At 29.5% G+C, this 24,474-nt stretch overlaps 1 protein-coding gene across 1 annotated transcript; it reads left to right on the top strand.

The window, feature by feature from the left end:
* LOC129961006 (uncharacterized) lies at nucleotides 1–18,598 on the top strand. The gene is made up of 4 exons (XM_056074797.1): nucleotides 1–93; nucleotides 16,084–16,158; nucleotides 17,465–17,573; nucleotides 18,447–18,598. Exons 1-4 carry the CDS (start codon nucleotides 33–35, stop codon nucleotides 18,526–18,528), a joined length of 327 nt encoding a protein of 108 aa, XP_055930772.1. The 5' UTR covers nucleotides 1–32; the 3' UTR covers nucleotides 18,529–18,598.
* Nucleotides 18,599–24,474: the final 5,876 nt, after the last annotated feature.

Here is a 24,474-nt window from a genome sequence, read left to right as displayed (position 1 = left end):
CGCTTTGATACACCTTTTCAGTCATTCAAGCAATGATGTGGACCGTTGTGGTTGTCCTAAGCAGCCTCCTGGCTATCCTGATTGCTTCCTCAGGTAAATTTTGATTCTTATTTTTCGCACCAATATGAAATACTCTGAAATCAATAAAAAAGCTCTCTTTCAGCTGAAATGGTTTTTGAAAATTTTAAAGAAAAAAAAAATTACGCTCTATCGAAATAAAGAAAAAAGACATCCTAGAAAAATGTTCAAAACTTTGTAATTATACAAACAGTGGCAGATAATCAGTATTCTCTTTTTAAAATGGCAATAGTCTTCAATAAAATAATTTAGGGGATAAATATCACGAATGGATTGTAAGGTTATGATGCATTCATTATTTGATGTTTTTATGATATATATATATATATATATATATATGTTGAAGTTAAAGTTTTTCTGTACTTACTCGTTTATTTACTTCTTAATTACTGAATATGTGTTTTTATATTCTGTCTCTGTTAGTGATGTAGAAAGTATCTATGTTTAAAGTGTTGTGAACTTTTAATTTAAAAAAAATTATATATATTCTAAGTAGCATTATTTTACATCTGTATAACAAGAGTAATGTTTAATCATTTGCTTAAATTATTCTTGCAATAGTGCAGCTTTAATCAGATTTTTTCACAGATTTTCTTAAATAGTTGATGAAGCTTATTGAAAATAATAATTATTTCCATAATTAAAATTAAAACAAGATATTAATGCAACTTTCATGGTTGTTAAGGAAAATTTATTTCTTCAAGAGTTATGCCATAATAAAAAAAGATATTTTATCATTTTAATTGCATTATTTAGCCTTATCACTTCATATTTCTTATATTATCACTTCATAGTTCTTATTAGCCGAAATTCGTTTCACTTTATAGCTAAAATCAGAGCATCCATTATTTTTAGTTAAAATTCGAACACGAAAGAAGTTATTAATGCTTATTCGATAAAATATACCAGATTTTTCTAAAGAGTTTTGATAGATATGTAATTATTATGTAGTAATTTAGAGATTATAGTAAGAAAAGGTGTGAAACATTCATTTAAATTTCTATGGAATATATGCATCAATTAATACTATAATAAAATAAATAACATTTTAAAAAAAGATCGGTTTTTTAAATGCAAAAAATCCCAGGGAAGTCAAAATATTTCAATCCATGAAACTTTATTATTACAAGTTAATGATCTAAAAAGAAAATTCATATTAAAATCCTTCATTCTTTCAGATATTTTTCTGAAATCAGATTCAATAGGAAACTATGAATTTTAATTGGTATATTTAAAAAAAAATGAAAATTCTAAACACATTTTTTTTTTTTTTTTTGCTTCATCCAAATTTTTGAGAGAATTTATGACAATTTCCTTTTTATCGTTAGGTGTTACAACATTGCTATTTCAAAATAATAATTATTATTAATAGCTAATTACTTTTATTATTGAAACTACAATATCTGGTCCAAACCTTTATTGCTTATTTTTACGTTTCCTAAAGTAAATAAAAGATAACAGCTCTAATCAGAGGTTGTAAAAAAGCTTCACCATCGACAGAATGAATTAGGAGGTAAATAAATATACTTACTATGGCCCAAGAAAATGTTGTGTTACTAACCAAGTTTAGTTGATAATATTCCCAATTAGAACATCATTTACAGATTTATATAAACTAAGCATTTAAATTAAGTTCCTTTCTAAAAGTTTAGAAGAATATGATAGCAGTTTTTATATTTCGAACGAAAGAACTAAAAAATAAGAGCATTGAAAACGTGATATAAAAGGTACTTACACACGGAGTATCATTTGCGTAATAGATGCCTCCTTAATATTTCTCTTCGCTAAAAAGCACTTAAAAGTAATTTTGAAATATGGCTTACGCACTGTCATAATTTTAGAGTATTTCAAAATGCATGTGCAAAATATCGAGGTAATTTTATTGAGGATTCTGAACATTTGAACAAAAAACTGAAGGTAAAGTATGAATAACGAAGTGGATTTTTCCCGATGTAATTCTTCCCCATGTTATAAAAAACATTGAAGATATTTTCAAAAAAGAATAAGATTTTCTTCAATCATAAGCAAATTTATCCAACCGCGGTTTTTATTTGAAATTAAGAGCGAAACAAACAGATTGCGACAACCATCGCTATAACCGAGTTTACTACCAAACGACTGAATTAACACATTTAATATTTCAATAATAGTCAATGAAAACGCATTAACTCATATTTTATATTTGAAATTAAAACAATGGTTAAAAGGAGGCCGCTCGAGCAACTAGGAGAACTTTTCTCCCCTCGATTTTCTAGTATACTTAAACAGTACGATGAACAGTTCCGTTGGTTTCACCTTTTATCTTCGAAGCATATCACAAAGGGAGCGCCTGAGCGCGCAAATGAGCCACGCGCAACATGCACGTAACGTTGAAGATCATACCAAATTTCATGCATCTAAGCTGCTGCGTATTTGATTTATGGCATTCACTTATATGTGAATATGCAGACTGACAGTGGTTACTCTTTGATATATTTATACGAAAATTTGACAACTTCAACAATTCTGATGATAAAATCATTTGTTAAATTTCATCATCTGTATTTTTGAATTATTTAGTTGTTGTAATCATGTGAACACGAACGAACAGATGTTTAGACCCCCTCCCATTAACGGATTTCGCCCAAAATGTGATATAAATCTACAATACCAGATTTCATTCATTTAGCTCGCTGCATATTTGAGTTACTGTATTCTTAAAAGCAGATGGATCGGCAGGGATAAATTCCATTTTTAAATTGTATTTTTCTTACATTAATCCATGCATAGGTAAGGATGGCATATTCATATAAGGCGAAGAACATCTGAAATTTCTATAAAAAAAACTTTCTTTATTTTAAGCAGATAAAAAGGCAGATTAAGCATATTGTAATTTATTTATATATTAATCGTAGAATTGTTGAATGCCAGGTTTATTCTCCAATCATTAAAATAGAAAAAGAAAATTTCTGAAAAAAAATAATTTCTTTCTTAATTCTTTGATTGCCTCATTTCTTGATAGGGTAACAAAAAAAATATTTGTATAAATCAAATTGTCTTTAACTGCCTTTTTTTATAGGGTAACAAAAAAAAATATCTAATAATCAATTTTCCGGCATTTAATTTCGCATTTACAATTTAAGTAAACAAGAGATTAAAGATAAGGCAGTCAATTACCTCTGTAAGTGGATTTCATTCAAGTAAATTCGAGGATTTTAAGCTAAGCTAATTAGCATGCTGAGATTTTGAATTCTTCTTTAAAGGCAATCAAAAAATATTCCTTTAGACTTTTAATTACTCAATTGGTTACTACTTTGAACTTAAATATCCAGTGCTTAATTGTTCACTTGTATAGGAGTAGTAGGGGTAGTTCACCTTAAGAGTAGTAGGAAAAGATAACTTTAAAGTTTCATTTGATTTCAGAAATCTGTTCGGTGATTTTTATTTCTATTGGAAAAAAATTGCAGTATCTTGTTTTTACTATGTTCTTAATTTTATTTAATAATTTGTTTTCTCATGCTTAGAAATCAGTGTAACAAACCTGAAATTGTAGAATAGTATATTATTTTTAATCGTTCACTTTGTTCAAGAGTTGAGGGAAAAGATCATTTTGAAGTTTGATAGATTTGTGAATTCAATCTTGTAATCTTTTTTTATATTGGAAATTGCTGAGGTATTTCTTTCCCATGCTCTTAAATTTACTTAAATCTGTAAAATATTATTTTATTTATTAACTTATTTTCCCAAACTTAAAAATTAGAATAACATATCAGAAACATAAAATACTGTTTTGATTATTATATTCAATTTGTTTAAGTCAATACTCGCACCTACCAGTATTATATTTTTACAGTCAGTTTCAAATTATTAATGATTTGCAAAATTTTGAAAAATAGTACCTTTAATTATCGGATGAATTCTGCTGTTTCTCAGGTTTCGCCTAATTCAAATTATTTGTTTTTGAATACCATGAAATTGTAGAATACCTAATTCATTTTCAATCATTCGATTTGTGTAGGAATAACAGGAAAATAAAATTTTGAAATTTGATACATTTGAGAAATAGATTCTCCAATTTTTATTTGTATAGAAAAAAATGTAATTTTTCTATTTTATTAAATCTGTTTAAATCTGTAAAATGTTTACTTTTTATGTATTTATTTATTTTTAAAAAGAATATAAACCTTAGAAATCAGAATAACAAATCTGAAATTGTGAATATACGATATCCATTTTTATAGTCAAATTTCTTTAAATCCACATTCTTGCTTTCTAGAATCATCTTTTTACAATCAATTCTAATTTATTAGTAATTTGTAAAATCTTGAAAAATAGTGCTTGCAAATATTAGGTGAATTATATTCTATTTTAAGTTTCAACCCACCTTCAAGCTAGTTTGTAACAAATGTATCAAAGCATCCAACTTACTTTGTCGTGAATATAAACTGTACCGTCTTAAAGTGATATTACTTGGGCCTATATGCAAGGAAATTTTACTTAAAAAAATTGTTAAATTAACCAAAAAAGTCGATTTTTTTAATCAAATATTTTTAAACTAATAAGCACTTATTGAAATTTTTGTAACTTATTTCGGTTTTTATACCAAAAGAGAAATCATGTCTACCAAACTTTTAAAATGAAAACAGATCATGTAAAAAGAACAATCATAACTCAATTCCTCCCAAATCACTATAAATTCTTATAAATGTTTCTTATGTAACATGAGATTCAACATTGTAAAAATGTTATGGAAGAAACTAGGGTTTATACAAAAACCGACTTTTTGAAACACCGGTTTTCGAATTCGATATTTCAAAAAAAAAACCCGGTTTTAACCAATTTTCGAATTTTTGTCAAAAAAATTGAATAGGGAAAAAGAAAATATTTTTCCCTATTCTATTTTATTTTAATTTATGTAAAATAACAAAAAACGAAATCAAATCAAAGTCAAAATATAAAAAACAAAATTAAAGAGTACATATACATATTACTTACACAAAATAACGAAAACTCAAACAAAAATTTCAAATAATATTTATATTATTTTCACTAATTTTGATTTCTCCTAAGAAAATAGGATTTTAAAAAACATAAAATATCCACTGAACGGTGGCTAAGTCTCGTTCTTATTTTGGACACAATATTGCCTAAAATTGGAAATACTCGTTCACTAGTTACTGGGTTTGGCATCAAATTACAAATCTAAGTTTTTTGTTCTTTTATTCGTTTGTTCAAATAATGAAAATTCAGCTTTCAGTGTCTTTGGATTTGTAAGTTTTTCTTCAGGGTCTTCAAGAAACTAAACAATTATATTATTTCCGACAATTATTTTATGAACTGCTTTCAAATGATTACGTAGATTGCTCGTAGATGATCATTTGCAGCTCAACATTTTATTACAATGATTTCAGATAGCCTTGTCTATCCTGAACTTTTTGAAACTATCCCAAACTTCCGACTTACTCATTTTTATCTAAAAATGAAATTAAAGTTATTGAATAAATATTTTTGATGTTTATTTTACAATTTTATTATTTTAACTATTAATATTAATGCAATTTAAAATAATCTAATCTACACATTTTCTAGGAATTTTGAAAAAAAAAAAAAAAAACACTTCTAAATCTAATTCCGATGCTTGCTAAAGACATAATTTATGTTAAAACGTTGCGAAAGAAAATATGGAATATTTTAACACCCTGTGTTTTATTTTAAATTCCATTAAACAGAAGCCAGAACTTCTTATTTTACACTAATTTTTGATAGAAGAAATTTATATAATAAAATTTAAATTTTAAAATGTAAAATAGAAAATATAAACATAAAAATTAAACATACTTAATACTTACGTTATTTTTACCAAATATAACAACTTTATACTTTTGTTTCCAGTTTTCACCTTCGCAATATTAAGAAAACCTGTCGTGACTCGAGACGGTTCGGATTCTGAGACCACATTTCGACAATTCCATTTCATTAAGGGGTGAGACGCGGAACGATGAGCACATTTGACCTTGGATTTCTCGCATTAGATACTTTTTTAGATGTATTTTTTTTTCACGTGTATGTGAGTGTTATGTCATTTCTGACAGCATTTTATTTTAACTAAATATTTCGTATTGATATGGCTAGTTCAAGTGGTGTAAAAAAGCTTTCAAGTGTGGTACGGAGAAAATTTTATATATCATTAAATACTGTGATCAAGAAGCAGAAAACGGGGAATTATTTATTCCTTTCACACGTTCCTCGAAACGAGCCAGTCAAATTGCTGACGTTTCTATTAGCACCGACTTCATACTGATAGACAAAATATCCGACGAGAATCAAGAGATGAACTTTATCAAACTTTTGTTTCACCTAGAAAAAAAAAAGTGAAAAGGGATGTTCATGAAAAACATAAATTGACGTGCAATGTTGAAAAAATGTGTTTGCTGCCCATTGCATAGAATGAATAGCAAATCAAATAAGTTCAAAATTAATTTTTACATAATAGTATGAATTCTTAAAACCGGTTTTCTTAATTTAAAAACCGGTTTTCGAATGTGACAAATTTACTTTAAAAAACCGGTTTTTTAAAACCGGGTTTGAAAACCGTCAAACCCTAGAAGAAACAATTCTTCTATCTAAGACCTTCTTTTAGAGAATTTGACGTCTTATTATATTTTAGTGACTATGAACCGTGATCATAAGTTCGAATTAAAGGTGAAAGAGATCAGTAAAAACCATTCAAAAGGGTTCATAATAGAGACAGTATGTAAAAAAAAGTGAGCTATCATATCACGTAATAAAAGATTTTATAAATGTTTCTGAGCATCTCAGAGTTACTGAAAAATATATTATTTTGTTTCTGAAATGTAGATTTTTATTTCATATAATATTGATGACTTAAAATTACATTCTATTCAGCTATATAATTTGCTTTTCAAATATGTAAAGATCAAAACTATTTCATTGGTTGTTATGTAGGATGATTGCTACATCTTGAAGTATTTCGCACTACCAAATTAAGATATCTTGACTATAGAGCATTTGACTTTCACAAGAACAATATCGTATGAACCAAATAAGCTCGGTTACGTTTCAAGCTGTCGCGAAATATGCTTTTGTTTCCATTTACAGCGTTCTTTTTCTTGCTATACCAGCTCCATTTCCTAGCATTTCAGTGTGTTTCTCAGTGGCGATTTTTCGCACAAGCGTCAGAGATTTTTGCCTCGTAATTTGAGGCCTTGAAACTTCAAAATATTTCAACATATATCGCAGAGCTAAGCCGAATATACGATATTCGGCTTGGAGAGATGTCTTTAAAACAATTTTTTGTTGTAATCTCGTATTCGTGAAAACAGTCAGCTGTGTCACTTCAATCAGAATGTTAAAACAAAAGTTAATAATAAAATAAGACAAAAATTAACTCAGTTATTTCTCCAATCTACAGCAAATGTAGTTATTTTTGTGACAGATAATTTCGTCATTAATTTTAAATATATTTTAACCGCTTTCTGCATGATATTATAAGAGTGTGAAATCGTCGACAATGAAACATCTTGCTTTGTGAAACGTCAATTGCACTTATTGAAAACGATATTACCTTTAATAAATTTCAGGAAATTTGCTTCCGTAAGAAAGTTGTCTTTTTGTTTAAAAAGAAGAGAGATTATCCAAACTTGTGAATTTATAAACTTAAAGATTTATAGAAATCCTAACTAATGTATTCTTGAAATTGAATTCGAATCCACCTAAGAAACGTAGTTTTAGACTTTTAAAGTGTAATTATGACAGTAAATTACTGTTGTTACTGAGTCTACTGAATTAAACTAAATAATTGGTCAAAATAATTTAATGTAAATGGAATTAATTTTTTTTTACAAATTTCGTATTGTATCTCCATGTAGAAACTATGCATGTGGTGTAAAAGAAACCTAAATTAAATGCTATTTCCTTCTTTGCATTTAAAAAACTTTTGCCCAAAGGCAAATTTCCACGAACATTATCTCTTTTTCTCTACTCACTGTTGAGAAAGAGAATTCAAAGATTTGCTGCAATTTAATTTTGCTTAGTTTTGCATGGGGTAAATTGCTGAAATGGCACTAAAGCAAGCTACTAAAAAGTTAAATTCTGGACGCAGTTATGATTAAAGAAGCTAGATTTTAACTAGAAAATTTTCTCTTTTTTACCTCAAAAACAATTTATACGAAACAGCTCAATTGCAAACAAACAATGACAAGAAAGGTTAAAAATTTTGAAATCGTACAATAATTTCTGAATAACGAACGATTTTGTGAGTCGTATAAGATACTAAGAATAAAATAAGTTAGTAAGTTATAAAGCTTAATTTAAAGTATTCAAAAATCAATACATGCATGTAGTAGCGCCCCAAATATAGTGAATGTAATACTCAAACGCAAAATTCTTCAATATTTAACCAAAATGCAGAAAAGAGAAGTAAAAAAAAAAAAAAATTAAGTGAACTGTGTTTTGAAGGAGAAGATAAATACTTTTCAAATGTATTCCTGTCACTGTGTTGTAAAATAAAAGGTAAACATTTGACAGATGGAATGGGAGTTTGTTTGTTGCTGACAGCTGCTCGTTGCATATTTCGTTGATTATTGGTTTACTGAGAAACTGCAATTCAGCTGCGCTTGTATGGATTATTTAAACTGGGGATAAACATATCTTTTGGTATAATTCTCATGGAAGAGATATAACATATCTTCTCATAGAAAGGATTTTTAAACATATTATATATATGTGCTACATTTTTATGAAACACATGAAAAGAAGAGATGCGACATATTTTATTTAAATAACTAATGAATTTTACCGATAATTTCGTTAATAAAGATAGAATTTTCTCACACTTAAATTCCTAGTAAAATAATTATCGACTATCATTAATTTTTATCTCGGAAAAATTAATTTTATTACTTTGATTTTTGAAATTTAGCATTTTCTATACTTTTATCTATCAAAATTTTCTATTTTTGTTGAAAATTTTTTTCTAGACATTCTTTTATTCTTAGATATATCTAGTCTAAATATTTCTTTCAAATTTGACAGAGTAATTAAAAATCTGATTTAAGGGAATAGTTAAAAAGTTATAAAATAGAAATTTCCTAAAATGTTAACTGATTTCCTGAGTTATATATAGGGATGAATTTGAAACTGATGGTCATTTTTTTTTACTTATGTCTACATTTTTATTAAATTCTGTTTTTGTCGAGCACGAATTGGAGGGAAGGAAAATTTTGAAATTTCACACTGCATCCATCTTGGTTTTAAGAAAAACATTCGTAACAAGTGTAAATAAATTTATCAAAATATTTAGATAATGTAATAAATAAATATATATTCTTATGTATACCTCGGTTTTTAGAAAAATGTGACTGACCTTCTAATTCAGGCAGATGAATGCATTTGTTGAGAGGGAGTTAATTATGAAGCCTAGAACAAGTTTCAAAGAAATAACAGGGTTGCAATAACAACAACTGTATTAAGGTCTTTTAATTTATCAATATAAACTCGCTTATATATCCGTTGATGATTAGTTTTTAGTCGCCTTCTTCTTAGTGCCGGTGAATAATATATATGCAATTTCACTCAACAGAAATGAGAGAAAAGCGATGCACACAATAGTGTCTACATATATGTGAATGAAGCTTGTAGTAGAATTTAGAAAAGAAAAGAAAAATAATTGTGTGACAGTCACTGGGAAAGTCTGTTATACATAGATCTCTGATTTTAAAAACCTCCAGAATTTTAAAAATCGCACATTTAATAAAAAGTAACTTTTTAAACCATTCTCTTTTAAGGTTGTCCCCGAGTTTATTAAGATGAAAATTTTTCAAATGGGCCTATCTTCCCCTATTTTTCTACAGATTGGTGAATTAGAAAGAATTACTAAAGCAATAAGGAAATAATCCCTGTCCTATTAAGAAATATATTAAAGCTTTATTTTGAACTTAAAGTTTTGCATCCACTTATCCAATGAAACGTCTATTCCGACTCCCAGATTTTGTGTCATCATTAATCTAATATTTTTTCCTATCTCCTCTGATTTTTCTGTTATTCATATATGTTCGCGCTGGTAGGGGGGGGGGGGTACCTCAAGTATGAAAAAGAGAAACTGTAAGTATGAAGTCTTTCCTCAAATATGAGGAAAGAAGCCAGAAAGTCCCATCACCGATGGTGAAAAGTACTTCGTTGTGAGTGATCCACATATGAGAAGCTTTGTATGATTTTTCTTTTCATAGTTTTCAACGCCTATTTTGCAATTCGTGGTGATCTGATCATTCATTACCTTCAGAATATCCTCGGAGTGGACGAGGCTCATTCATAGTGTTCGTGTACTTAATTGAGGTTCCTTAACTCCTTTACTGATAGAATAGCTATTGTAATTGGGAAAAAAGATATCAGAAAGTATTTTTTGTTTGTTTGTTTGTTTGTTTACTACAACATGCTAAAAAACAGGAACGAACAACAGAAATTGACATTTTTTTAATGATAACATCGATTAAATTTGTGCATTGTTTTGCAAGTAATTCCATAACTCAAATTTCGTCTGTGCAGATGAATCTAAACCCTAAATTTATGAGAATAAGTATAATTTCATGCATTTTGATTTAAAAATTGATGTATTAAAATAATTCCTATAATGAAGCTCTTCTTCAAACACTTTTATTAACTCGGATTAATAAATCATTTTCTCCTTATAGAATCAGAAACTTCTTATTAATCTGTAACAACCCGTTACCCGTCGCACCCACCTGTCACATATAGTGCATAGAATTATCGCTTTTTATCCTTAGAGCTAACATTAAATCATTCTAAGACGTTATAATTCGATATAAACTTTACATTTAATCCACAAATATATCAAGCATTCCATGGGTCTTTAGTTCAATTTGTAGGATAATACATTCCCGAAATGGAAAGTGTCATCCAATTAGAGAAAAGAGAAACAAAACAGTGGCAATTATTAGTAAAATAAAACGGTAAGATGGATTCGATTTTAGAACTTCCGAAAAAATTTTCAACCAATTTTATTCCAAAGATTTTCAAATGACGATTCTTTAACACAGTGAATTGAGAATGAGAAATTTCAATTACTGAAAATAATCCTTCAAGATTATTTTTCAAATAAAAGGTTTTCCAATAATCCTCTCTGCTTGATTTGGATGCATATTTTAAATCTTAATGAAGTAGTTGAAGCTAATTAGGATATATAAGAAGGCGTTAGGTCGACTAAATTGACTGATTCTCCACAACCAGCCATGCTATTTTCACTGATTATTTACTCTAATTTTTGACTTTTTACTTTTTATAACCAAAACAGTTGAAACCTTTATTTCATTTTTCTTAAATTAATATTTCATTAAACTTTTTATTTTAATCATATATATATCGGGGCGCTCAAAATTAGCCAAATAATAGACAATATTTTTGACGGATATTAAATTATAAGACATATACTGAAAATTTCATAGTAATTGTTCAAATTAATTTTAATGCTTCGGATTTTTCCATATAAAGTCAATTTAAATTTTTGAAAGAGATGGTTTTAACTTGTTGCTTTCCTTCTAAAGAAATATGAATCTTAAATAAAATTTAGCAGTAAGTATTTGAAGCGGTTTTCCATTTCATAAAGTTGGAAGAAGTTTACAAAGCGGGCATCATATTAACAAGATAAAAATTTAACATGCTGAAGTGTTCTCTATTTGAAAAACAAATTAAAAATATGTGTTAAAATGTTTATAATTTGATCCCAGAGAAGTTATATTATTGATACAGAGAGAGTTACTTTATTATCCATACAGTGTGTATGGATAATAAAGTAACTTGCTATTTCTTTCGATGAAAATATGAATCATAAATAAAATTTAAACTATTTATTTGAGATTCTTTCTCTCTTCATGCCTCTGAATGAATTCTGAGGAGTGAATATCATATTAACAACATAAAAATTTGGGACTCTGAAACGTTTTCTATTTGCAAAAGAAATTAAAAATGTATGTTGAAATACTTATTATTTTTCGCCACAGTTTCCTTTTAGATACCTTTTTTTTAATTTACTGTTTGAATATTTTTTTTTCGAAAATTTGTATCTACAAATATTAAGTTTATCGTCCATATCTTACTTATACCTGAATAAGAAAACAGTTATTTTCAGACAAAATTAAAAATTAAATTTGAATCGTATCAAACTGTTGTTTCTGAAACTACTTAGTTCCTTTTTTATAATCAAGATCGCCTTAGAAGCAGTGTGAAAGTCGATTATTACAAGGGAAAGGATGTAAAGAGAAGAAAAGTTAAAATTTCTTATGACTTAGTAAAAAATTGTATTTCGATTTCCAGCAGAATAACAATTTATAATTCGTTCAAAAATTTATTTGATTTAAGTATCTATGCTGATACTAAAAATTTTTTAGAAATCTTAAAAATATATTAAAAAATAAATTAATGTAATGAGTATGTTATTTTGGTAGAGATAAATTTTAAAAACTGAAGAAATACTTTAAAATTAAAAGTTCAAGTACAAGTTTCAAATTCAAGTAAAGTTTGTTATGAATATCAGAGTGCAAGAAAAAAAATTAATTTAATGGAATTTTTACAATTTTACGCTGCAAAATAAGTTAGTAATAGTTAAAAACACTATTTATAGGAGATTCACATCTATAGTATTAAAGTATTACATCTTTAGAAAGCATGATCTTTGAAGTCTAGTGCTTTCTAAAAAGTCTGAATCCTCAATGAATGTAAATTCAGGGTCGCATGCAACGTGGTCATTAAAAATAACATCGTGACCTTGATGAGTGCCGACATTTTCACTTTTCAATATTTTCAGAGCCTCATTATTCAATTTACTTTTTTTTCTGAGATATTTCTTAAGAAATTACTTCCTTCACAGCCCATTTAAATGCAACTGCCGCACTTTCGACATTATGATTATTTCATTCATACAGATGCGCAAAATAAATTTATTTTGTTCCAACAACGACATTTTTTTAACTAAGGAACAATATCTTGAATTTTTATTTCAGAAAGTAGTTCTGTCATTATTCTGACGAAATCAGAAAGATCATCCCATCATATTCGCAACATCTCTTTTCTGAGGTTAACTCGGGTGCCTGTCCTAAGATAAATTTGTGGAGATAACTTTATTTAGGCTGAATTCTTTAAATTATAGTATTCTTGTATAGTATTATAGTATTCTTTGCTTTTTTGAGCTTGATTAAAAAAATAATTTAGGACAGGCACCTGTATTTGGTGTTGTTGATAAACAAGCTTCAATAACCGCTTTGTCCTTCAGACAGTTGTTTAATGAGTTTTAATGAGTTTTGTGTTGTTTTAAATTCTCAACCGTATTTGCTGGAGATTTATCTAAAATTGATTGATTTTAAATTCGTTTTCCAGCCCATTGAACAATGTAATGTACTGCCCATGTTCTATAAATTCTTTCTGAAAGTACTTTTTTTAAGTATTTTCCATTTTTTTTTTTTTTTTTTTAATAAAAGGCATCTTTTTAGCTGTAGTATCCAAGGAACTAAAAGTAAAATAAAAAATCTTCTCAAGCAGTGACAACCCCGATGATCTTGAAACAGAGGACTCCAGGCTTCGACTATAATGAATAATCTCAGTGTGAAACAAGCTTTATGCGCGTCAAATGCGATGGGGCCAAACGTCCGCCTGCTGACGCGAAATGGAAACATGAATAGAGAAGATGCCGTCATCCCCATTGTCTGACCGCAGCTCAGAATTACAAGATCCATCCCAAAATGGTCCCTTTAAAACGGAACGTTAATACAGCTAAACTAATTTTACACAAATTACACCTTTATTGAGATACACTCATGTCTATAAATTAAGGATAATGCAAATTCAGGAAATGAAAGAGTCAGAAGCAAAACAAATGTGACTTACTTGTAAAGCCTATTTATTAAACAAAAGGTAAAGAGCAAAAAAGATGCTATATGTTTGTTATCATTAATAAAAATTGCGATTTTTTGCTCCCTGGAGCAAATTACTAAAAAAGAAATATTTACAAAAACAAATATTACATGGTTGGTATGATGGTTAATATATAATATGTCTCCCAGATGATGCAATACAGTCCATACAACGCCTAAGCATGCTGAGTATCAAATTATCGATTTGATTTTGGGGAATATTATACAACTCATCAAGCAATGCTCTCCAAAGTTCCGGTAGACATGTAGAAAGTGGTTGACGGACTGCAACTCGTCGGTCAAGCATGGCCCACATATGCTCAACTGGATTCAAGTCCGGTGAGAATGCTGGCCAGTCCATACGGGTGATATCCTCTGATCGAAAGCATTCGTTTCCGATGTTTGCATGGTGAGGACGGACGTTGTCATCCATAAACATGAATTCTGCGCCCATGGCGCCCCGAAACAAACGTACATGTTGTTCCAGAATGACGTCCCGATAGATTTGGCCTGTCATGGTTCCAATATGAACATGCAGGTCAGTTCTAGAACCCAGAATAATTCCTCCCCAAACAAGTAATCTTGCACCACCGTAACGGTGTCGTTCAATGATGTTCTCTTGGTGGTAACGGTTCTACATATGAAAGTCTAGAGAGAATCAGACTGCAAGCTAAACCTGGACTCGTTGGAAAACATCACACAATCTGTTGACGAACTATACCAGCGACTGAAGAGAGCTGACGAGACAGGTCTGATGCTATGCTCCGTCTGTTTCTTTTGGCAGTAACTGCCAAATACCGGTCCTCATTCGGCGTTGTAACTCTGGGGCGACCTGTACTGTCTACTCACATTACCATTATCTTGGAATCGTTGCCAAAGCCTGGAGATGGCACTCTGGGCGATTCTAAGTTCCCCGGATACTTCCAGCTGGGTACACCCACATTCCAGACTGCTGATAATTCTACCGCGTAAAAAAATCATCCAAATGCGTCCTTTGTGTCATAACTATACGATTATTGCACTGAAAGGCTTATAAAGCGCTTGCGAACAATTTTACTTCTTTGCCTGTATTCCTTATACATCACTCTCTTACACTCTCGTCATTGTGACGTACTATCGGTGTCATCTGGTGGCTTCCTGCAATTTGAATACGATTTTTGAAGATGTGTGTAATCATTTTACGGGTGATATATGTATTTTACAGTTCGATTTCCGAGTGACTCTGAATTATCCTTAATTTATGGACAAAAGTGTATTTATTTTAATCCAAGTTAAGGACAGCATAAGAACAGTTAAAATTCTCTTTGACTCAAAAGTCAATAATAAATTCAATGCACAAAAGAAAAAAAGATGGAACCAAAATAGGAATTTAAAAGAAAATCAAGGCTTTTTGCTTAATATTGCTCCAACTTTCTTAGAAAATAATGCATCGAATTAAATTAAAACTATATCAAATATATATTTTATTTTTCAATAGTGACTAAATAAATAAGTAACTAAATAAATAATCACGTATATTCAATTTGAGATTAGTGCAACTGAGAAACTCTTCATTTTGAGGACATTAGGGAAGGAAATAATGAATAATTGACGCCATATTTTTTATGGTTCCGCATCTCTGGAATATAAACATTAATTTATGCCACAATAAGAGGTGATTTTATGATGCAAGAGTTTTTAATTTGGGCGTGCTAAATGAGAAATCTGAACCATCATCATTTGATGAGTCATTTTTAGTGAACTTTATCGAATTATCTCAACAATTTTAGTATAGAAAAATTATTCTTTACAGTTATATTACATTTTTTTTAATCAGATGTCAAATTATTTTTGAGAAGCCGTCCACAACCAATCTCTTTTATAGTTGCATATATGAACTGGATATATTTTAACATTTTTTTAGTATAAAAAAGCTATTGTTTACAATAATAATACTTTTTTTTAACCATAGGAGGGAATTTTTTTTCTTTATCTATCATTTTCTTTTACAGTTGCGAGACACACTAGCAGGACAAACAAACAAATTATTATTACATTTTTTGTGCTTACCCAGTTATGATTAAACATGTTGTTTTATTTTTTACAGGTACAAAACTAGTAAACGGTGAAAAGAAATTCATGTGTCAACTTCAAGAGGATAATAATTTAGAATGCAATCTAAGTACGAGAAAATTATTATTTATCTTATTCTCACCAAATTATCAGTTCAACATTAATTATATGATATTAAAATAATTTTAAATGGATAAATTAAAAATATATCTATGAAACGTAATGTGTATTATAAGACTTCATATCATCATCGATTACCATAATTCTATTGATTGATATAAATCTTAAATGTAATATGAAAAGTATTTGTGATCGATATTATCTTCTAACGTGTAGAAGAAAAGGCTAAAAAAAATACCCTAAAAAATGAAAATTCTCATAAAGATATCGAAGAGATTAGAATGAAAAAAAGATAAAAGAAAATTAAGATGAAGTGTGAGTTAACAAGTTTTCAACATTTTATCAAAAAATGTAAAGGAATCGGTTTGATAAAGTTTTAGAGATTTGACTGCAAAATCGCTCGATTAAAGCATGACTTCATCGTAGAGTTAATTCATGCTCTAGTGATATACAAAGAATATACAACGCCAGATTAATTTTGGAATCTATTGTTCTTATTGCAGCATGGAAAAAGAAAAAAAAAAAGAAAAAAAAAAACTTCTAAAGCTACTAATCACCGCATTATTTGTAAATGATGCCGTTCATAGTCCTACGTGTCTTAGGTTAGCTGAAAGATCTGTATGAAATAAAAAAATTTCGTTTTAAATGCAAAATTTCGCCACAAATAATATCGATAACTAGCGTTTAAAAGAGAATTATGTTTAAATACATCAATTATTTTAAATGCTTGAATCATATTCATGACAATTTAAGGTATAATGATATGTTGCTATTTTCCTCTGTGCCATCAGTTCGAGTTGTCAGCGACTACAGATGTTATATAACTTGATCAGTTACTTTGTCATATGACTGCGAGGTCTCGCGAATTGAGTCTATCGAGGAAAGACAGAAACTTGATGTATTTCTGAAATGACATTATGCATATAATGGCTTTAGATATCTGACATTTGGATAAATATAATAATGACATCGTACTACAAAATATTATAAATTTAATTTCCATCCATGCTATGGTAGATCTGTGCAGATATGTGTTATATTGGCAATATGAAAATCTAGCTTCACTCTACCAGATTGCTTTAGATGCAAAAAAAACAACAACATAAATGCTTTTTTTCCTATGCTTTAATATTTTCATTTCAATTACCGATCTTCTATTGTTGTCAGTGCTCTGAAATGATACAGTGAAATATTAAACTAGGGAGGGGGGGGGGGGGGGAAGGAAGGCAATTACTTTTTGCTATTTGCTCTTTGAAATACCAAAACTAGATGGACTTTTTTTTTTTTTTTTACAGGACAGATGTTGATTGGGCGGAAAATATATGATTCTATCCGAGAAAATGAAAATACGGCGAATTCCATTAAACCACCTCTGTTCATTTGTAAAGGCCCATCCTGTATTATGTAAGTAATATATGTTCTTTCTTTAGAATCAAAATGAAAGATTCACGCTTTGTATTTGCAAGTCTTCCTAGATACAACAATTATAATACATCTAAAAAATGTCTATGCGTTCTTATTATTGATAAATAACTTTCATTTATTCATTTTGATTTCGATAGATATATAGATAGTTATGATAGTCTATACTTATCCACTGGGACTGAGTAAGAAAATATGTAAATATCGGTTTAGATATTTTTTATATATTCTATTTTTTTTTTTAAAAAATGGAAAAACTTCGCTAACAATAGTTATAATTTAACGTCCGAAAAGTGCATTGAGAAGAAACATCAATAAACTATAATCAATCTCAAAAAAATAAATGAATATAAATAAATTATGCTTCTTTTTTCTTTTTTTTTCTATACCTTTCTACGCCTTTCACTAAAATACTGGCATTAAATTTAATCACGGCTGTGCACAAAAATTCTTACACGTGGTAATGCCAAAAGATTTTTACCAATGAAAGAAAAATCCGATTACTATACTATAAAAAACTATTATAATTCTATAACCCAGAAATGCAAAAATCATTTATTTTATTCTCTGATATTTACAAGTTGTAATCGCCTATTGTTCAACTTTAATAAGAAATAATTTCTTATGAATTTTTCTACCTTTACTGTAAAAACTGAGTTCTTAAGTATTTTGCTACGAGTACGACTTTTATAAACAATAATAAAACACATATCTGGGACATGCTTGTTTTCGTTAAAAAGATTATACGAAAAGTCTTTCGCCGTTAAGAAAAATCAGAAATCAGAATTAATCGATGAACAAGTATTTCCTTTTAGATTAACGAGTAGTAATGTTTCGAACACTTTTATATTTCAGGAAATTCATGAAAGGCCATCAAAATACAAAGAGGACAGGAAGCAACGAAGAAAAGGAAACTACATTCTACAGCGGTTGGTAGCTGCATCTGCTTTTGGTGGCAAGAAATGTTCTTAACATTTGTTAACAGAAAATAAAATGTTGTTCATATAGCTTGTCTGAATTAATTTATAGAAAAGAAACCAAAGAAAATTTTGATGCTCATCGTTTTTTCCTTGTATAACAAATCACAGAAATAAAATTGAATTCATAAATATTTTGTACAGTGAGCTCAATGCATTTTCTCAAATTTCGCTTTTCGCTTCCTAACAGTGGAATAAGGAACAAGCGCTCAACTTCCTCTTTCTTCCAACTATATCACTAGTACATAAAGCCTCGCATTCAGGATAATTCGACACCACGCCAATAGAATGTAGATACTGCAACATCAATCGTCAATAAGAAAAACCGCTCATAATTAGCATGGTGCGGATTGAAAATTTGGGACCAGTCCAAACTATTTATTTTTTCAGAGCAAAAGGTCTGAGAGACGCTTACCGTTCGTTTCAGAATCCCAAGACTAGCACTTTTCGACGACTGTGCTTCACTATGGGGTGGTACGCAGAAAAGTGAGGTGTTATTTCGCCTCCTAATTTCGTAAATAATTAGAGTTAATCTCGATGCGAAATGTAAACATCTCCTCCTTTTATCTTTCCTCTCACCTCTTTTTTGTAGAAATACGCGCCTCTTGACGCAAAAGCGTGGAGGGTTTGCGAATTTGAGAATGAATAATAGATGTGGTGGATTTTCATCGCTCCTTGGGTCGGTGTTCACTACATTTGGATGTTGATAGGTAGAGGTGTGCAATGCATTCTATTACTCCGATCCCCTAGGAAGTAGCAGTTAAACTGGCATGGACTGAGCATAAATGATAAGCCTAAATCAATGGATGGAATATCATGGAGTGCCTTCTTTCTATTGGCAAGGTGTAGAGTTCTTCGAAATTAAATAAAAGATAATTTACTATAATTTCATCGCCATAAGAAAGATATGCCTTAATAGCTCTAATGGATTCATGATGGGTGGTATAGAATGGTTATATGGTATAGAATACGTTCAACTACATAAAAATATGGATTTAATGTTTAACTACAACATATACAGATATATTATTTACAGTTTCCAAGTATTTGCACATCATATTTTTAGATTAGGTTATACAGAAAAATCTCGTGATAAGAGTATTTACTGGACCTCCGACTCTTCAGAATGTCTTACCTAGAATAAAACGGAGGAAAAAAGGTCTAATCCGGCTATCATTCGGAGTGTCTGAAACAATCTTAAAATTTCTATGCAGACAGACACTCCCAATGAGCCAATAACCGGTTATGGTAATGAGCTGATCAGATCCCATGTTCAAAAGGTGTGCGATCAGTTGTATTTGCGCTCACTGTTGACGAACACAAGTTCATTATTTCGGCAGCATCCGCGGTCATCTCGAACAAACGTTGCCCGTTCATTGGCGAGCCTTTTTCAAAGCGGCCATTGAATTAGTATGAAATCTTTTTAAACAATTAACAGGACGGGAACACTTTATCAAATTTAGGTATCACGATTTTTTAACAGTATATATACGGACTCAAACAGCATAAAATATAATTCTTTATACCATTTAAAACATTTTTCCAACTAGATTTTTATATGCCTATCTCTAACAATAAAAAAAAAACTAATTACTGAGGCGCCAGAACGGTTAGCCTGTATATAATAAAATATTGGTGTAGCTATATTGGAAGAGAATTACAATTGTTCCAAAAGCATTAAAAGTCTTTTACTGAAGTCTTCACACGATATTTAAAATTAAAAGGTGTTTAATTAAACGTTTTTGGGTAAAAATTCAAGTGGTTCTAGTCCATGATCTTTTTGCGTACAAAGATATGCCCGTGGAGCACAAATCAGGGGTCAAGGGGGATATTGATACCCCAGCGTGGCGGATTTGGATATTTTACGATCCAAAGCCGTGCATATTATAAGGCCTCTCTTTTAATTCGATTGTCAATTTAGTTTCATATTTCAACACATTTTTATCAAATTAATGATTTATTTTACGTTCATATTTTTTTTACTTTATTAACTCTATGAATATTTATTTGTTCATATTTATCTACTGTAACTCCAGACTACCCGGCATCCATGTTGATATATAATATTATTGAAGCGGATATTCGATTTTATTAATATTCTTATAACAAAAATGATTATAAAATATGAAACATGTCGGAATCTCACTAATTATACTTAATAAAATGTCAATAATATTCTTATATTTTATCATTCATAGAATTTGTATTTTTTTTTTTTTTTTTTTTTTTTACAAAGTTGTTTATCGGCAAATAGGAAAACAAAATTTTTTACTGACTGGTTGCGGCCTCTTTTCAGACTAACGGCCCTTGACAGCTGCTTAGCTGAAATTCCGCCACCATCTCCTGGTCCTCATCGTAACAAAGCACCGGTACATTTATATCATTTTTTGAAATGAAATATCATGAAAAGGGGGAAAATAATATCGTTCTCTAAGCGTCATCAATATTTACTAAACCACTGATAATGCTACTATTCAATCTTCGCTATTCAATAGGTTATGCATGTCACCAGCGAACCTTAAATCATAAAAAGAAAATGTTAAATTTAATACGGAACTTTTTATAGTTTCGGAATAGGAAATCCACATAACTAAAAATAAATATATAAAAAAATTGCTGTTTCTTTTACTTTGAAGGAGCTCGTTGTGAATCGATAATCAAGCTGAGATATTGAAAATCATATTTTTACTTTGAAAAGTACTGACAAAAAAGTATTTTTATATATGTATACTCTAGTCGTGAAAACTGAAATAACCTTTTGGAGGAAAAAAAAAATAATAATTTTTTCAGGTTTGATGGTTTGTTTACATGTTTTTCAAGCAATAATACAACAACATTAAGAATCAATGGAAAAATAATTTAATCAAAACTCTGAAGAGACATAGAGTATTAAATTAACTAAAAGAACAAGATAATATAAAGTAGGGTTTTTTTCTTTTTTTTTTTTTTTACTTTCTCGTATACGAAGTATACAAATAGAAAGTGTTTGTTGTAACTATTTAAAAAATCTCAACTTTTCACACTTCTTGAGTCGGAAAAATACCTTTTTGATATTATGTGTATCTGATAATGACTCTCTTCATCTGTGAACACAACAAGAACGCTTTGGGCTAGACAAATAAAATTTGATGCATGGTTTTTACACTATATTTGTGAATTTCTATCAAATTTTGAACGAAATCCATCCATATAAAGTTTATCTGTCTGTTTTTCTGAATACAAGTGAATACGATAATTACAAAATGTTAAGAACTACATGGATAAAATCTGATGCCCAATTTAAGCCTCTAAAGTGTAGATCCGTATGAAATTTTAAATAAAATTCGTCATGATCGTCTTTTGTTATGTAAATTCATATGCAGTCTGCCCGAAATTTTGGTTTTAATCGGCGCCAAACAGGCGCCCTAAATACATATACGGTTTTCCTTGTACCATAAAGAATATTACGCTCGTGTGCGGGAATTAGAGCACTCGTGGCAATCACAGCCTTACCCGAGGCTTAAGACTTTCATGCAGAACAAAGGGGATAACACTTTTATTAGGGAACATATTAAAAAGTTTTGGGGAAAACACTACCTCTGGTTTAATTTGAATGCAACTATTGGGGATAAGTGATTAGAGAACTTATGTCATATTCTTTATGCATGATTCTGCTACTTCCAACGATGCGCTGGATTCAGTGGACGGTATTTCTCTGAGATTGCTATAAAGATCAATCTTTTTGTAAGTGTCCTTTCATTTCAAGATCTTAGAAAACACAAAATAATTAAAGAAATTATATAAAGAGTATATGGAGTTAGGCCACCGAGAATATGATGCAAAGCAATAACAAGAATGCTTATAAAAAGATTAGAACATGACATGAATATTTCACCTACAGTCATCATCAGTAGTTCAGGAAAGGTCATTGACGCCAGGGCATAGTACAATTTTTAATGCCCCTTCATCTTATTTGATTTGAAAAGTGTTATAACTACACTAATGTATTGTCTCCTTTACGAACGCTACGTCACTGGATGTAAGGAGATTCAATCGCTTACAAAATTTTTCAATAACATCAGAACAAGTTATATAATAATAGAATTGGGATATTCTGCTATCATCTGGATGAACATACGAAGATGAAAGGGTACAAAGCAATGTGAAGTCAATCCAAAGGCTGTTACAGAGAAATGAATTAAACCTGGGCAAAAACCTGTGTTAACATTACAATGGTACAACAGGAATATAACATTTGTCACCTAGCAATCAAAATCTTTTTGTTTGGTAGAAATAGCAAAACTTAGACACAAAGGTGAATCAGAGAGGTATTCCAAAAGCAGCATGTCTAATTTGGAAACTCAGTTGTTAATAGGATCTATGATCAGATAATATCAAAATGTATAGAAATAATTTGTAAAATTAATGGGAATATAAGTGCCAACATATATATCAGAGATGAACTAGAGCCAAACAAGAAATCATTTAGCAGTAAATTCTTTTAAGTGAGCAAAGCATTTATATCTCAGTTTGCAGAATTTTGATGTATATTATGCTTCATATGTATACAAAAGTGAATTCAAAATAATCATAATTTGCAGCCGAATTATCTATAAGATTCAAGTTCAATCAAAAATCTTTGAAGCAGACAAAATAACCACCTTTATAAGAAACAAATCTGCCTTAAACCCCAATTAAAAGCAACAAAAGCTCAATCGTGAGATTATACGATAAAACGGAAAAGAGATGTGGGTCTGTTCATGTGTTCATGAGGAAGTGTTGAAATGTCATAATTTATGCTAAGAATAACTCAAATGTCAGTCAAAATGATGAGAAAAATTTTATAATTTTTTTATATATATATTTCATTTTTTTTTTCTTTATAGTTGCTATAGCATTCAATATCCGCTATAAATGTCAGATTGGCATTGTTGCTTACATTCTCTTTCCAATGATGTTCCTTTGTGCTGTTTACTTTAAAATAAAGTGATACTTTCAAACCTCAGAAATAAGTTTTCCACAAACGGTTGCCACAATTTGGATCACCAGATTGCACATATAAGTAAAAAAGTGTTCACAAACTAACAAAATAGTTGAATTCTCATTACATATTCATTCATTTGTTGGTGATTTTTTTTATTTGCCTATCATATAAAATGCCATTCAATATTCAGAATGTAAGCTTAAAATTATTTGCAGTAGCAGATTTTCAACTAGACAGCTGTCTAAGACGGTTAAGCTGAGAAGGAGCCGCAAGCAACTCAATTTTTAAAAAATTATTTTCCTAGAAGTCAAATAAATAAGTCAGTAAAAAATATAAATTCTGTTAATGATAAAGCTTTAGAATAATATCAACACAAGTGTGATATAAACACTTAATATCACACTTAATTAAGTATAATCGGAAACCACTTAAATCATCACTATGCTATCAAATACATATTCTGAAATATTGGCAATGAAGAAATGGCAAATAATGGCTTTGAAAAAAAGGCAATTAAAAAAGTGACCAAATGGAGTTCACCTTCAAACTGATATGTGCATATTGTACAACATAATTAGTCATATAGAGATACCTTTATTATTTTAGAGTATTTTCAACATGATTTAATATGCTCAAAAATAAAATATGCATCGTACATATGGACTGTTAGACTTTGTAATAGTGATTTAAAAACAGATGTAAAACATTATTTACCAGAACAATTAGAAGCACAAGTCTAGGATACACATAAAACTAGGTCATGAAAAGTTCAATATATCAAGTCTGTCCAATACTGTTTCGAATTTTTATCATAATTTCATAGTCTCAGCATAAGCAGCAAGACAAACAATCTCTAAATGCTTTATTAGTTTAGAATTTTTATCAGAATACTTAACTTAATACTTTTTTCTTTAGCAATCATATTACTTTAGCAGTTTTCAGC

The sequence above is a fragment of the Argiope bruennichi genome, chromosome X2 (genome assembly GCF_947563725.1).
Source record: "Argiope bruennichi chromosome X2, qqArgBrue1.1, whole genome shotgun sequence".
NCBI lineage: Eukaryota > Metazoa > Arthropoda > Arachnida > Araneae > Araneidae > Argiope > Argiope bruennichi.
This window is presented reverse-complemented; position numbering and strand designations above follow the sequence as displayed.

What these genes read in the sequence shown, in the direction of transcription:
- LOC129961006 (XM_056074797.1), top strand. Translation starts at nt 33, where the DNA reads ATGATGTGGACCGTTGTGGTTGTCCTAAGCAGCCTCCTGGCTATCCTG. An exon ending in TAATTTAGAATGCAATCTAA is followed by an intron (nt 16,159 to 17,464) that starts GTACGAGAAAAT and finishes TTTTTTTTACAG; the next exon opens with GACAGATGTTGATTGGGCGG. An exon ending in AAAGGCCCATCCTGTATTAT is followed by an intron (nt 17,574 to 18,446) that starts GTAAGTAATATA and finishes TTTATATTTCAG; the next exon opens with GAAATTCATGAAAGGCCATC.